This window comes from Rissa tridactyla, chromosome 2 (assembly GCF_028500815.1).
Source record: "Rissa tridactyla isolate bRisTri1 chromosome 2, bRisTri1.patW.cur.20221130, whole genome shotgun sequence".
NCBI classification, from domain to species: Eukaryota; Metazoa; Chordata; class Aves; order Charadriiformes; family Laridae; genus Rissa; species Rissa tridactyla.
The window spans coordinates 66,958,310-66,973,763 of record NC_071467.1 but is presented as its reverse complement, the minus strand read 5'-3'; the positions used below and the strand labels follow the sequence as shown (position 1 = coordinate 66,973,763).

At 38.9% G+C, this 15,454-nt stretch overlaps 1 protein-coding gene across 1 annotated transcript in view; it reads right to left on the bottom strand.

Moving 5' to 3' along the window:
• LOC128905824 (dynein axonemal heavy chain 5-like) overlaps positions 1–15,454 on the bottom strand; it is a 168,395-nt gene that overhangs the window by 144,746 nt on the left and 8,195 nt on the right. Inside the window, exons 6-14 of the mRNA XM_054192389.1 lie at positions 15,094–15,165; positions 12,288–12,389; positions 11,145–11,331; positions 9,780–9,945; positions 9,582–9,675; positions 8,301–8,399; positions 3,832–4,013; positions 1,370–1,489; positions 497–698 (exon numbers count right to left, since the gene is read on the bottom strand). Coding sequence (XP_054048364.1) covers positions 497–698; positions 1,370–1,489; positions 3,832–4,013; positions 8,301–8,399; positions 9,582–9,675; positions 9,780–9,945; positions 11,145–11,331; positions 12,288–12,389; positions 15,094–15,165 — 1,224 coding nt within the window. The remainder of the gene's footprint in view (positions 1–496; positions 699–1,369; positions 1,490–3,831; positions 4,014–8,300; positions 8,400–9,581; positions 9,676–9,779; positions 9,946–11,144; positions 11,332–12,287; positions 12,390–15,093; positions 15,166–15,454) is intronic.

Genomic DNA, 15,454 nt, shown 5'->3' with positions numbered 1-15,454 from the left:
CAGCATATACAGGATGTATTAAAACATGAATCTAAAGCACTTGAAAAGCCACTTTAGTTTCTACCACCCCGCTCAGCGCTGGGAGTGATATCATTCACTTTCCCTCTAAAATGTTTATTTAAGTGCCTTTACTACCTTTATTATAATACTGCCTTTACTATTCCACTAAGTATTTTCAGTAACACTGAGTAACTCTTGCAACTAGATAAACTGTATTTAATGCGTTGATGTGTGTGAATTAGTTTTCAGTCTGAAGTTCAAAACATATGCATCTCAAAACACACAAGTTTAGGAAAAGTTGTTTGTAGTACTACCTATCACACAAAACCTAGTTAAATTTACCCAAACACTTTCAAATTGTATTAAAAGATAGAAAGTACTATTATTACAGCAAAATACTATATGCATTGTTATAAAATTTAATCTTCTTTGCATAACTCAGTGAAAAGCAGAGAATAAAGGGAGTGATTGTCAGACAAGTGCTGAACATATGTACCTCTTTTTTTCTGTGATCCAGAACATCATACTGTTTGGATTTGGCGTTTGTAGCAATGCTCTGGTAATGAGTACTGATCTCTTCAATACCTTCTATTTTTATACGCTGGAGTCCTAAAAGACTTTCCATAATATTGCTCATATCTGAAATCTTCTCCAAACGTTTACAGAATGTATCAAATTTTCCAAATATATAGTTTTCACTAACAATAAAAAAAACAACAGATTGTTATGCAAACCTGTTTGTCATGCATTTTTTCTATTTAACCCACATATATTCTACCAGAACTGCTACCAAGTTTCACTTAAAAATTCTATGCTGTAAGACTTAAAAATCAAGTAAAAACCATTTTAAAGCAATGGATATAAACCAGAAAATGCTTAATCCTTATATATGTCAATTAAAAGCCTTTACCACATTTTACAGGAGTTACTCTTTTAAATAAGACATTTGCAGGAGATCAAAATATGAATGCACAATACTAAGAAATGCCTCGTGCTTTAAGTGCCAATACAGGTAAAACTCCCCTTGGCATTGTGATAGAGCTGACTAAATTCTCCTGGAGTCTTTTCACTTATATTCATGACTCAAATTTGTTGGGGTTTCAGACCATATGTATTAAATTAACACATGCATAAATTCCCCTGAAGTCCCCTTGGACATCTGTGAAGTCAACAATTGACTGTCAAAAACCTGTCACTGGTTTATTCCTGAATTTAAAAAAAACAAAACTCTGCAAGGTGATGTTCTGATTATAATAAATACTACATTTTAATTGAGTATTTAGCTTTTCTGCTAGCCAGCAGATATAATGATATCTCATTCATAAATTGTATAAATTAATATGATTCAATATTAGAGTGAATTATTTACCTGAAATCAAATTGCCTGTCGCTTGGATTTTCCTTTAGCTCCTCCTTAATTTTCTGAAAGGATGTTTGGTACTGTTCTTTGAGCGAAATGCATTGTTGTATCCTCTTTAGCAATTCTTGCCTGAGGAAGAAAGCACAGAAAACAGAAAATCATCCTAAGGCAGCCGTCAAAAGAACGTAAATAAAAATAGAACATTTCAGTCAGAGATGCAACTCTGCAAAATAAGAACACAAAATTATACACTACATGAAAAAAATTCAAAATATGAGGATTACATTAAAAGTTTTTGTTTTAAATTTGTTATCCAGATTGGATATTTTTAGTTTAGATTTCATTGCCATTAACCCAAAACTTTCATAGCACAGTCCAGAAAGGACTTGCACCAGGCAAACCCTGGCTACTGAATGCCTGCAGTTTGGCCATCTCTCATCTTCTGTAAACTTGGTATTGATGACGGGTTTTCCTTCATTTGCTTCTTTGTTTTTTCTAAGCAGACAAGACTGGAGAGAGATTTTTCCAGACTACAGTAAGCACGAGCAAAGTCTTTTTTATTTACATAGATACACCAGGAAGATCTTTGGTTCTTAAGGCCGCAGATAGTTACATCTTACACACAGTTGTTCATTAACCCTGAGGTACTAATATACATGAGGCATGGGTGCCTCATGTGGTGAGGTGAGGCATAGGTGAGGCATGGAAATTAGCTATAAGCCATTTACCTAAGACTGTTGCTCCACTGTGGCTTTGTCTTTCACCTTCCAAAAGATCATTGGGAATTAAAATGATAGCCAGACTTTATAGATTGAAACCACTAACTGGGACAGAGAGAAACTTTTCCAGGGACAGCAGCAGCAAATAAGCAAATGAAATTAATGTCTCAAAAATACATTCAGCTAGAATAAACAAAAACACGTATTCTACTTTTATTTACATTAATTCTTTAGGATAAACATAGCCAATACTTAATTGATTGCTGGTAATTTATGCAAACTTCCCTGTACCCACAGCAAAATACAGGAGGAATCCAAACTGTTAGATTTACGTCTCCTAGCCTATTACTTCAGTGTCACCTTTGACTTGGCTGGAATTTAAGCACAGACATCCTAACTGTCTATGTCCTGATGAAGCTTGTAACACCTTTTCCTTCTCACCTCAGTAACCATAACCTTGCGCCAATTATACTCTTTCAAGAGGCTATTCCAATCATTACTTTTCCAGTTGATAACTTTAGATGTCATGGTCATCTTAACCCCTGTCTATGGTTTCCCCCATCTCTTTTGCATAAAAATAATTGACTTGTTCGTATAGTATGTGTTCTTCCTACACTATCTCCGCTTAACTTCGCATCCTTCACATATACTTGTTCTGACAGCGACATCAGCACTCACCACCCACTTGTTAAGTTTCATACAAACACTTCTGTGCTTCTGCTTATGCTGTGTGTAGCACTTGGGAGCAGCTCCATGCGAGTAGCTGTAGAGCAGCTAACTCATCCCTGCCTTGAAATGTCTCCTTTAGTTCTCCTGGCAGTGATGCCTAGAAAACACTCAAGGGCATCACAAGGTTTGCTGAAAACACTGTCATTCCAGCTGATCAACACACCATGATTGCTGGGGTTTCTCCATCCCTCTTTCCTCCCCGCATCTCACTATTCACTTCTTATGTTTCAGATTGCAAGGTCTTCTTATGTTTTAGATTGCAAGCTCCTTAAAGCTGAGATAAACATTTTGTTCATTTTCCATATAGTGCCTAACATTTGCTGAAAAACAGGGACTCTTGCTATACTAATAGCGGAAACAAGAACAATAGAAAGGAAGAACAAAACTAGTCTTAAGCATGTCTAACTAACAAACTTACAGCAAATCTAGCTTTTTTAATTTAAGGTGCCTCACTGGTACCATTAACACGCCTCATATGTTTGCTCATAGAGCATTCTCCACGGAATACTCAGAAAATACAAGCCTGTGTCCCATCCTATCACCCACATACCTCACTCCAAACAGACTACAATCAAATTGAGATTCTGGTCCTGGTACATATTGTCTCCTTCCTCAGACTGGCTTTCCTGCCCACCAACAGCAAAATATAAATCTTAGATGGAACTTTGCCAGTCTGTCCTTGGAGCTTCTTTATGAAAAACCTTAGCTCCCAGTTCTAATTGCTCGAGTGTGTTTTGGTCTAAAAAAAGCCATGAGGACAAAACATCGAGTGTTGTATACTGATATACATTACATGCTTTTCGATAATAGTTTTTTTTCACACAACATAGTAAATTTGGTTTTGCAGAGTACTTAATTCTACATAAAAATGAGTAGTCACAAGCTTAAAATTAACATGGGAAATACTGCCTGGCAGGAGGACGAGGTGCTACTTAAATTTACCTTTTAATAATCTTCATGACTAATCTATAATTTTACTTTGAGTGTTAACAAATGAAGATGAAATTACTAAAATTTTATCACCTGTCCAGATCCCAGATTTTTGAAACACCTTCACATAGATATGTCTTGCATGTGTTAATCATTTGATTAGTGATTTTAAGAAGAAGAGATGTCATGCACTCTGATGTGTTGTAGTATGGTGATGTACAGTAGATCATACAGACAGTATTCATTAAACTGGGTACTTGTTCCATCATTGTTACCTACAACAGGAAAAAATGGGAAAGTGAGCAATTCAAATTTCCTAAAAATTAACACAACAGAAAATGTGACAGCTCTGGGAGTATGTTTGTCAGTGGATAAATATCTTTTTGATTGTAACACATAATTCTTGTAAACATCTCATTATAATCTGGACCGTCCAATTCATTTGCGGGGACCTTGGTAACTACAGTAGTGTCCAAGAATGATCAGGTGCAAATCAGGGCCTGTCCCCCCAAGAAAGTGGCAGGACAATTAACCCAACTGAAGTGCATCTACACTAATGCACGCAGCATGGGGAATAAGCAGGACGAGCTGGAGGCCATCGTGCAGCAGGGAAACTATGATGTGATTGTCATCACGGAAACGTGGTGGGAAGACACACACAAGTGGAGTGCTGTAATTGATGGCTGCCAGCTTTTCAGAAGAGATAGGCAAGGGAAGAGAGGTGGTGGGGTGGCCCTCTATGTCAGGGGCGGTTTTGAATGTCTAGAACTCAACAGTGTGAATGACAGTGTTGAGTGTGTATGGATAAAAATTAAGGGGAAGGCCAACAAGGCAGATATCGTGATGGGAGTTTGTTATAGACCCCCTAATCAGGATGTAGAAACCAATGAAGTATTCTATAAGCGGCTGGCAGAGGTCTCGTGATCATCTGCCCTTGTTCTTGTGGGGGATTTCAACTTCCCAGATGTCCGCTGGGAATAATACACAGCAGAGGGGGAACAGTCCCGGAGGTTCCTGGAGTGTGTGGAAGACAACTTCCTAACACAGCTGGTGAAGGAACCTACTAGGGGAAGTGCCCTACTGGACCTACTGTTTGTTAACAGAGAAGGTCTTGTGGGGGATGTAAAGGTTGGAGGTCGTCTTGGGCAGAGTGACCATGAAATGATAGAGTTTTCAATTCTTGGTGAAGGGAGGCGGGGAGCCAGCAGAACTGCCACCTTGGATTTCCGAAGGGCAGACCTTAACCTGTTTAGGAGCATGGTTGAGAGTGTCCCTTGGGAGGCAGTTTTGAAGAGCAAAGGTGCCCAGGAAGGCTGGTCATACTTCAAGCAGGTGCTCTTAGAAGCACAGGAGAAGGCCATCCCCATGTCCCGAAAAACGAGCCGACGGGGAAGAAGGCCAGCCTGGCTAAATAGAGAGCTTTGGCTGGACCTCAGGAAAAAAAGGAAGGCTTACATTCTCTGGAAAAGGGGCTTAGCAACTTATGAGGATTATCAAGATATAACAAAGCTATGCAGGGGGAAGATTATAAGGGCCAAAGCTCAATCAGAACTCAGCTTGGCCACTGCAGTTAAAGACAACAAGAAGAGATTTTTCCAGAATATCAACAGAAAAAGGAAGACTAGGGAAAATATAGGTCCACTGATGAATGAGACGGGTGCCCTAGTGGTGTAAGACACAGAAAAGGCAGAGTTACTGAATGCCTTCTTTTCTTCGGTCTTCACTGATAAAGCCGTCCCTCACGAATCCCATACCCTGGAGGCAAGGGGGAAGGTCGGGAGAGAGGAAGACTTTCCCTTAGTAGAGGAGGACCGGGTCAGAGACCACTTGGCCAAGCTGGACATTCATGAATCCATGGGCCCTGACGGGATGCACCCGCGAGTGCTGAGAGAGCTGGCAGATGTTATCGCTAGATCGCTCTCCATTGTCTTTGCAAGGTCATGGGGAACAGGAGAGGTGCCTGAGGACCGGAGGAAGGCTAACATCACTCCAATCTTCAAAAAAGGCAAGAAGGAGGACCCAGGGAACTACAGGCCAGTTAGTCTCACCTCTGTCCCTGGGAAGGTAATGGAGCGACTCATTCTGGATTTCGTCTCCAAACACATAGAGGAACAGGAAGTTATTGGAAGTGGTCAGCATGGATTTACCAAGGGCAAATCATGCCTGACCAATCTGATAGCTTTCTATGATGTTATAACGGGTTGGCTGGATGAGGGGAGAGCCGTAGATGTCATCTACCTTGACCTTAGCAAGGCTTTTGACACTGTCTCCCATAACATCCTCATTAGGAAGCTGAGGAAGTATGGGCTAGATGAGGTGACAGTGAGGTGGATCGAGAGCTGGCTGAGTGACAGAACCCAGAGGGTTGTGATCAGCGGCACAGAGTCCAGTTGGAGACCTGTAACCAGTGGTGTCCCTCAGGGGTCAATACTTGGTCCAATTTTGTTCAATATATTCATTAATGACCTAGATGAGGGGACAGAGTGTATCCTCAGCAAATTTGCTGATGATACCAAGCTGGGAGGGGTGGCCGACACTCCAGAGGGCCGTGCTGCCATCCAGCGTGACCTGGACAGGCTGGAGAGCTGGGCAGAGAAGAACCAAATGAGGTTCAACAAAAGCAAGTGTAGGGTCCTGCACCTGGGAAGGAAGAATGCCAAACACCAGTATATGTTAGGGGCGGACATGCTGGGAAGCAGCTCTGAGGAGAAGGACCTGGGGGTCCTAGTAGACAGCAAATTATCCATGAGCCAGCAGTGTGCCCTTGTTGCCAAGAAGGCCAATGGCATCCTGGGCTGCATAGGAAAGACTGTGGCCAGTAGGTCGAGGGAGGTCATTCTCCCCCTCTACTCTGCACTGGTGAGGCCACAACTGGAGTACTGTGTCCAGTTCTGGGCTCCCCAGTTCAAGAGGGACAGGGAACTACTGGAGCAAGTCCAGCGAAGGGCAACCAAGATGATTATGGGACTGGAGCACCTCCCTTATGAGGAAAGGCTGAAAGAGCTGGGACTCTTTAGCCTGGAGAAGAGAAGGTTGAGGGGGGACCTGATTAATGTTTACAAGTATCTAAAGGGCGGGCTTAAGGAGGACGGAGCCAGGCTCTTTTCAATGGTTCCCAGTGACAGGACAAGGGGCAATGGGCACAAGCTAGAACATAGGAAGTTCCGTTCAAATACACGGAAAAACTTCTTTACGGTGAGGGTGACAGAGCACTGGAACAGGCTGCCCAGGGAGGCTGTGGAGTCCCCCACTCTGGAGATTTTCAAGACCCGCTTGGATGCAGCCCTGAGGGATGTGCTTTAGGCAATCCTGCTCTAGCAGGGGAGTTGGACTAGATGATCTCTAGAGGTCCCTTCCAACTCTGAAGATTCCGTGATTCTGTGATTCCATGACCTAACACACTAAGACTAAGAGAAAAAAATGGGGAATGGGTAATTAATAGGTCTTATTCTGGAGTGGGATTTTTCCAGAGGAAAAACAGAGACTGCACTCTTTTTGGCGTTGGCCTCCAGTCGATGAAGGTGCTGTAGTCTGCTTTGCAAAGGAATATGCTACCTGAAGAAAAGTTGCCATACACTGCTACAAAAGAGTTGGCCTGCTGTAAGAAGGACAAAAAGAAAGCTGGCCTTTGCTCATTTTGCCTAGATCTGTATGGAAGAGAAACCCAGAAGGGGGAGGCAAGGCAACAATAATCTCTCCCTTACTGAGGATACTGAACTATAGCCTTTTCTGTCCCACAGAAAGATTCCACAGAAATGCATGCAAGCCAGATATACACAGAACAAGAGACAGTGATTGGTCTAGAAAAGGATAAAAAAAGCATGGTATCTAAAAGTCAAGTCCAATATGGCAGAATGGTGAATATTTGCAGAAGAAAAGCAGTGTAAAATAGCACAATGGATTCAAACAGAGTTCAAGCTTTGAAAATTTAGAAAATTTGTAAGCAGCTGGATTATGCGTAAATCTTCTGAACCATGTAAGCTTAGACAGCTTTGCTTGGTGGCTGTACCTTCAAAATCCATCCTCTCACTTAAAAAATTAAATCCAAGAGCCACATGGTTATGACAGTAAGTTTTATCATTTGAACCGGGATGAAAGTAAATACATGCTACCTGGAAGAGAAACAGCTTCAACCTATAAAATAAGTGGAAACCCCTCCCAGCTAATTTTAGCTCAACTGAAAGCATAAGATCATTTTATGACATTTGTGTTAAAACAATCATGAGTAACTGCTACCTGAAGCATGGAGACAGGACAAGGTACCATATGTAAAGACTAACCTCACAAAGCCAATTCAGCTCGGTATCAGCTTTGGAAAAACATCATCTTTTGCTTATTTTTGCCATCCCCTTCAGTTATCTTCTGGAATGACAACTGCCTCCTACACAGAAAGTAGTATTATCTCTGACTTATTCAAAATATGTAAACTCAATTCATTAATGTCAAAGGAGTTAGGTTGTCCACTAATCATTAAGCAAAGAAGAAATATCTTTCTTTCAGCAGCAAAAGCCCTTCCTTTCTTTTCTGAATTTCACGTTAAGTACTTTTAGAGTACTACTTACAGGTGAAGCTTTGGCAAGTGGACCAAAAAATTTATCCAATGTATATAAATATCTCACATTGTCTTTAGCTTCATTGGCAGCAATTGTTATATTACCATCCTGAAGGGAAATAGAATTAATACTGTTAAAATTTGCTATAAAAGTTCTTGCGCTTTTACAGTGCATGCTACCACAAGGCTATGATTCCATCTTGCAAACATTTTCTGACAAGTTCTCTCAAACAAACCATTTCTTCTTCACTTAAGAAATAATTGCTTTTACATTGGTAAATTGGAATTGGTAAGCTCTACCTGCCAATCAGCGACATTCTGGATGTGATTTAGAGGAACTCCTCACTCAGACCCCCAAAGTTTTACCTTCATGATGGAAGCGCTATAGCATGGGGTTGATAATGCAATTTACATTTTAGAATGGTTTTAGCATGGTACAACTGTTTTTTAAACTACCAGTTCTACAGAACTTTGACAAGATCCTTGAAATATACCAGGGTGGTTCCCATCATTTTTTCATAAACAATATGGCAAAGCAGTTCATAACTAATGCCTATATATCTTTCTACTCATTTCTACTCATAACAGGTGGAACTACCCAGTACTTAGGAGGCAATTCTGTATGAAGAAAGGAATGTAGTTCTGACTTGTACTGGCTCTACAGACTTGTACAGACACTACCATCGTAATTCCATTTATCATAAAAGTCTGCAAGTATGCTAAGCACAAAGTAAAAAACTCAGTAAAATGACACTGTTCTCCTGGTCTATTTTCAAAACAGTAGATTATCTTTTTAACTGCTGTAAGAGCTACATTCTAATGGGTGTTGGGGGTCTGATTGCCGGTACCTTGCTTGCAGCTTATTTTCTGGCCTGCCTACAATTTTTACTGATAAGTTTACATTACTGAAGTAGAAGTTATGCTACAAAAACCCAGCTGTTAATAATCCTACAAGCAATATGATAAAATTTCAGGCATCTCTACCGTTAGCCATCACAGGGTACAGCTGGAGAGAGACAGATGTTGTATTGCTGCATTACTTTACTTTCGCACAACTATTCCACCCACTATGTTAATGAAAGACACATTACAGAAAGCACTGACTTCTTTTCAAGTTATCTATTTTTTTAACTTCAGAATCTTCAGTGTTAAATGTTTCAAACAGATTAATAAACCACAGTATAAAACCAGCATAAACACTCAAAGCTATTTTTATCATTGTGTGTTCAGTTCTGTATTACAAATACAGTACTGTACTCATTTAAAACTTTTAATAAAACATAGTAATTACCAGCTCTTTCCACTGCTTTAATGTCTTTGATCGCGCTGCCTGAAGAATACTTATAATTTTCTTCAGTCTTGAGCTCTTGATCTCATCTAAAAGGCTTTGAAGAAAGAAACACATTTAAATATCTCTTTAAAATGAAAGTTTAAATTTATTTTTAAAAAGCTTTTCTAGACTCTATGAGAAATAATGCAGGAATTTAACCTGTTAAAAGATGACATTCTTGATTTCCAGTGTTCCAGCTCTGCCGATGGACCAATGTCATCAGCTTCTCTTCTCATTTGTTCACTCTCCACTAAAACTTGTTTGATCTGTTTGATCCAAATCATTACCGCTTCTTCAAGTTTCTCAGTGACCTGTGTATTACTGCCTTCAGAATCACAGGATATGACAGTCTCATAAGTATGAAGAAATATATGCAGATTTTTAACTACAGAAATGAAACATCATTGGCAAATGTAAGCTAAGACGCTGTGTAAGCTGGGTATATTCAAATCACCAACCAAAACCAGGAAAAGATAAAGACTATAGCAACAAGATGCACACACATACAACTTATATCCACCTACTCTGTTACTATTGCATATCCTTTACAACAGAAACAGTTAAAAATACAGTGAGTTCATAAGGAAAAAAAAACCAGCAACATGGTTTTGGGAGAATCATGTTTCAGAGATCCAAGAAATGCATTAGCTATGATGCGTGTATTTTTCTGCCTCTATTTGGTAAGTAAAGACTTGACTTCTCCACATTTCTCTCTTTCTGCCATTACGGCTTATTCCATATTAAAAGCATCACGTAAAGGACACCGTTATTAACAGTCACAAAAAAAACCCTGCCATTTTTAAGTCAGCATATATTTTAGATTGTCCTAGTGGCTGAAAGAGTCCGGTTTGCTTCATGCATTATGTTTAGGACTTGTGGACCTTAAACTGCTAAACAGACCTAAAGAACTTTTTCAGCCATATAACATTATTGCCTCATCTTAAAAGCCAGTAGTTCTTCTCTGGAAGCTGTTCTGCCATAGGCTCATGTAAGATTGAAGGGGATTGCAGAAGTATTGACTGGTTTGGCATTATTTCAGTCTGAAAATCCCCGTGGTGATAAGAAATGGTGGAAGGCTACTGTTCAAAGAGACATAACTGCTCTTTTTCTTACACACACACATATATATATAAAAAATTATAGAAATACATCTTGTTTTGACTCACAAGCCTCAGAGCCAGACTTAATATTGGATAAGTTTCCCCAGTATCAAAGAAAGCATAGAGTATACACACTAGTAGTTAGCTTCACTCGGCAACTACTTGGCCAGCAAATTCGGAGAAACAAGCCAGTGCGTACATGATATGACAAGGAACTAAATCGTTTAAGACCTATGAATTAAAGGATAGGCAAATGATTGATGACCTTAAGATTACACAGTCAGAAACCTGGAAAGAGTAAGCAGAAAAATGTATATAGCTGAAGGAAGACAAATTATTTCTTAAAGGTAATTTTTTATTAATGACATAACATTTATTTTATAAGCAGCATCATTGTGTTTGCTTTGCTGTAGGAATTACTCACCTGCAGTTATGTAGTCAGATGGGTTCTGTAAGTTGCTGATATAAATATCAATATCCACTTTTGTGAGCTGAATTTTATCTTCTATATTCTGTCTTGATGATGACAAAGTACCCACAAATTTATCCACTGAATACAGAAAGTCTTGTATCTGGCTGTTCTTCAAGCCTTCTTTCACAGCTCCCCAGTTCTGATTATTTTACGATTCATGCCAAAAAAAAAAAAAAAAAAAAAAGAAGTTAAAACAAGGGTCACACTTTCTTTTGGTTTTGTTTTTTTTTTAACACAAAAGCTATTTTATTTTTCATTAGAAAGGTATTTCTTATTCATGGCAGTATATAAAGATTTACCAGTATGCCCTTTAAAATACACTCATTGGTACTATGGCACAATTACTTTAAAGTGTGCATTGGTTTAATTATTCTGTTAGACAAGAAGAGACAAACAAGCATGAGGCTCTCAAGAAATAAAAATATCTCCCTGCTCTCACTGTCCTCACACCGAATTGTCTTTTTTTCAGTCTGATTTGACTCTCTGAACAGAGAAAATCTGTTTTCTCTGAAAAACAGATTCCGATCTCCCTTCCTGCTCCTGGGTCAGAGAAAATGGTAGCATATGGTTAACTGCATATGATACCATCAGCCTCAACAGACACTGAGCTTTATTATATTTCCCACCACGAATGTGTACTTTTAGAGGCAACAGAACCAACTGTGATGCTTTGTGAGTGCCACAGAACAAGGACAACTTGAAGATGCTAGATACCCTGGCTGTGATACAGTGCTTGCTGTCCACTCTAGAATAAAATAATGGACCGATCTTTTGTGCTGCCCGAAGAACTTGGCAGTTCTTTCAACACAGGCTTAATCTAGTTTTAATTAAATCATCACAGTTTTGCCTTAGTATGGCTGCTATGCTATGTTGTCCTTCGTCATGAGCATTACAGTTGGTGCTATTGCTTGAAAATAAACAACAACTACGTGAATTTCAAACACATATACAACTTGCATGACTTTCATAAAGGCCTATATTAGACTTGTATCTTTTTGTATCCTCTGTTTTATGTTCACCTAATGCACAAAGGGGACTACAGCAGCCACTTGCCTTTATTCCAAATGTTCTTGAGAAAAAAGACTATTAGATTACCTGTTGGGATTTAAGTGCTGGTACCATGATTTGGGACAAGAAAAATTCCAGGCCCTGAAGGATATTTCCATTAGTACAATCAAATATGCCAAAATTCACCTCCTTCAGGAAGAAACAGAAGTTAGCAGAATGCATGTTTGAGTGAAATTCAGACACGTGGCAGACATACATACAGTCCGTAACTACAAATGTTCCATGAGGATATTGCCCCCCAGCTGCTGAATTTGGATTGGACATAGACTAAAATTCAATTAGAAATTCCAAGACTTGCCCTTAAGTTTGAGTCACCAGAAACATCATTCTCATATTGTAGCAACATTCCAGCAATCAATTAAAATGAACCATTTAACATCAATGCATTAATTAATCTTAAAACAATTCTATGTCTATATTTCTCTTTTAGAGGAACAGCTTTCATCTATCATAAATGCCTAAAAAAGGACAACAAATGTATCAGGCAAGAAATTCCTCTCTCAGTTGCTCGGTTTTCTCCAGTTCATCGTTAATGCAAGAAGCGGTGAATTGCTGAAGCTGGGGACAAGGAGAAACAGTACTGGTGAGTGGAATTTTACTGCAAAACTTGAAGCATAAATTGGCAGAAGTGAGGGATTGCATCTTTCCCCAGTGCTATTCATTTACGGACTGGTTGGCTTTTCTGTTACTGGCATTTTGCCTACAAATGTATACATTCTGAATATGGGTCACATGCTTTCTATGACTCACACCGACTAGCCATTTTGGCTCTGTGTATTTCTCTTGTTAGAAGAAAGGGAGTCTCATTCTTCTCAGAACTTGTGAACTGCACAAATACACACTGATTTTGCCAACGTCATAAAGAATGCTTCGCTGATGCAGGGGAAAGTGTACTGAGTTCTGCCCTAGAAGCTTCTACTCTCAAGTTTTGCCTGTGCAAAGACAGCAATTCCAGAGTGTTTTAGGAATTGCAACTGCAAACAAGTTTTTGTAGAGATTTTGACATTCTTGACTATCTTGATTATTAATATCACTAATGTTTTTCTTGCTAGTTTCACACTTGCATGCAAAGGAAGAGCATTTAAGACAATTAGTTGTTATGCATAGGTGGAATACCATCTCCTAACAATATTACAGTTTCATAATCCCACTAGCGTATAAGAAGGTAGAAGGCCCTTTCTCAAAATGTGTACAAATTACGGATGACAATCAATGCTTGAGGAAGTGCTTACAAGGAAGAAGAGTAAGTTTCTTTGCATGTCTGAACAGGCTCCCTGGGAGGCAATGCCCACAAGGTTTTTAATAAAGAAATGCCCCTAAAATACTTCCTTCTGCAAAAGGGTGTGTTGGCAAAATAGCAGAAGGGAAGGATAGAAGGGTAATGGCGATAGGAACTGACCTCTATTATTCCCCTTCAGATGGTTTTAACAATGTCACTTACTCCCATAAGAGAGTGTTTGCACTTGTTTCAGGGACGGGGAGGCAGGGAAAATTAAGTCTTTCAAATCGGTCTCTTCACAAGAATCTCTAGGACAAGGTCGACATACAAGCTGATCCATTTCTTTCCACAGGAGGATGAAGATTCAGCTGTTTCTCTTGAGAAATAGGGGACAAATCCATGTATTTCTAGGGGGTTCTCAGATTCTCCTTCCAACTGTTCCTACACAGCTCTTCAGAATAAATCAAAATTTGTCAAACCAGTCTGAGCCTGAGCTCCAAGCCTCATCAGTGTGAAGACCAGCTGACCGAAAAAGTAGGGTTTGTTTTACCTCCTGTAGCATCTAAAAATATTGCCTCACATAAAGAATGAAGTTTGATGAAAGCTACATGACAGGCCCTGCCAAAAGAAGGTGATCCCAAGCAAACCAGAGAGAGAAGGTGCCAAGGCAGCTAACTGAAGTGTTTAGACAACCATTCTGACAGGTACCCAACTGAAGCAGTGCAGCAGGGCACAAGAAGAGGAAGCCGAGAAATTACTTTTGCACACCTGGATGAGGTATTTGTAAAAATATCGTTATAAGGCAAGTGACTGACAGAAACTGAAATACTAATTTCCATGCCTGTAGCTGGAGAACAAACTTATTACAGCTTTGGCCCGCTGAAATGGAACACACCAACTTATTGGTGACAAATACAGAGAAAATCTGCACAGAATAAAAATGAGTGCATCAATATTTTTAAGAATGTGATTTAAGGCTTATTATATTTTTTTCTTTAATGTCTATTCTTAGATGTTGGTATCTGGATGTTTTCTGTAAAAAACTATTGCAATATTTCCCAAGAACATGAGTCTCTCTGACAGTCAGAAAAGGCTGCTACAGTACTTTTCTTACACACAACTAAAGTATTAGGGGCAGGAAAAGCTTACTTTAGTTAGTTTCAAGTATGATCGTTATTTTAAAAGTTTAAAAGATACAGTTATTGTATCCCTTTTTTTTAATCTAATCATATCTAATTTACAGTTATTGTAAATTTTTAAAAGTTTAAAAGATACAGTGCAGCATTTCCATAACTTAACCAGATTAATTAAAAGGAAATCTCCTGGTTTAGGTCTTTATTCCCTATTGCCATTAAAAATTATATTTTAATGAGTGATTAATAATTAATTTTCATTAAAATATTGCTTTTAATAATATTGCAGTAGCTAATTTCCAAATCATTAGAACATTACTTTATCATAAATACTTATTCAGGTGGAAAAGAACTTTTGTTAAACACAGAACTAGAAATTTCATGAAAGCACCCCCCACTTCTTTTTCTGACTTGAGTTGCGTGAATAAAGGTCTAAGAAAATACTAAGTACACTGCAAACACTGCATGATTTTGGTCTGACCTGGGAAGCATTTGATGCAGTTATAACTTTATCTGATGTCCTTAGGAAAAATGCACAAGTCCCTGTAATGTTCTGTAAAAACAACAAAATGCATACAGTAAAAAAGTATACATATGTATAGTAAAATTTACTTAACAACTTTAAATATGCCAAAAACAAAATTGTAAAAAATTAATTACTAAAAAAAGTAGTGAACTGTTTGTAGGATATTTGAACGTCTGTCCCTCTCAAATCAAACAGTTTTTTCTCCATCTGACATAACATCAAAAATGCCCTTCTGGGCAGACAAGTCCACTATTGCATCTCTACCAAGAAAACACAGTTCAAGGAGAGATTGCAAGCTAGGCTACTTCCTGGGCTC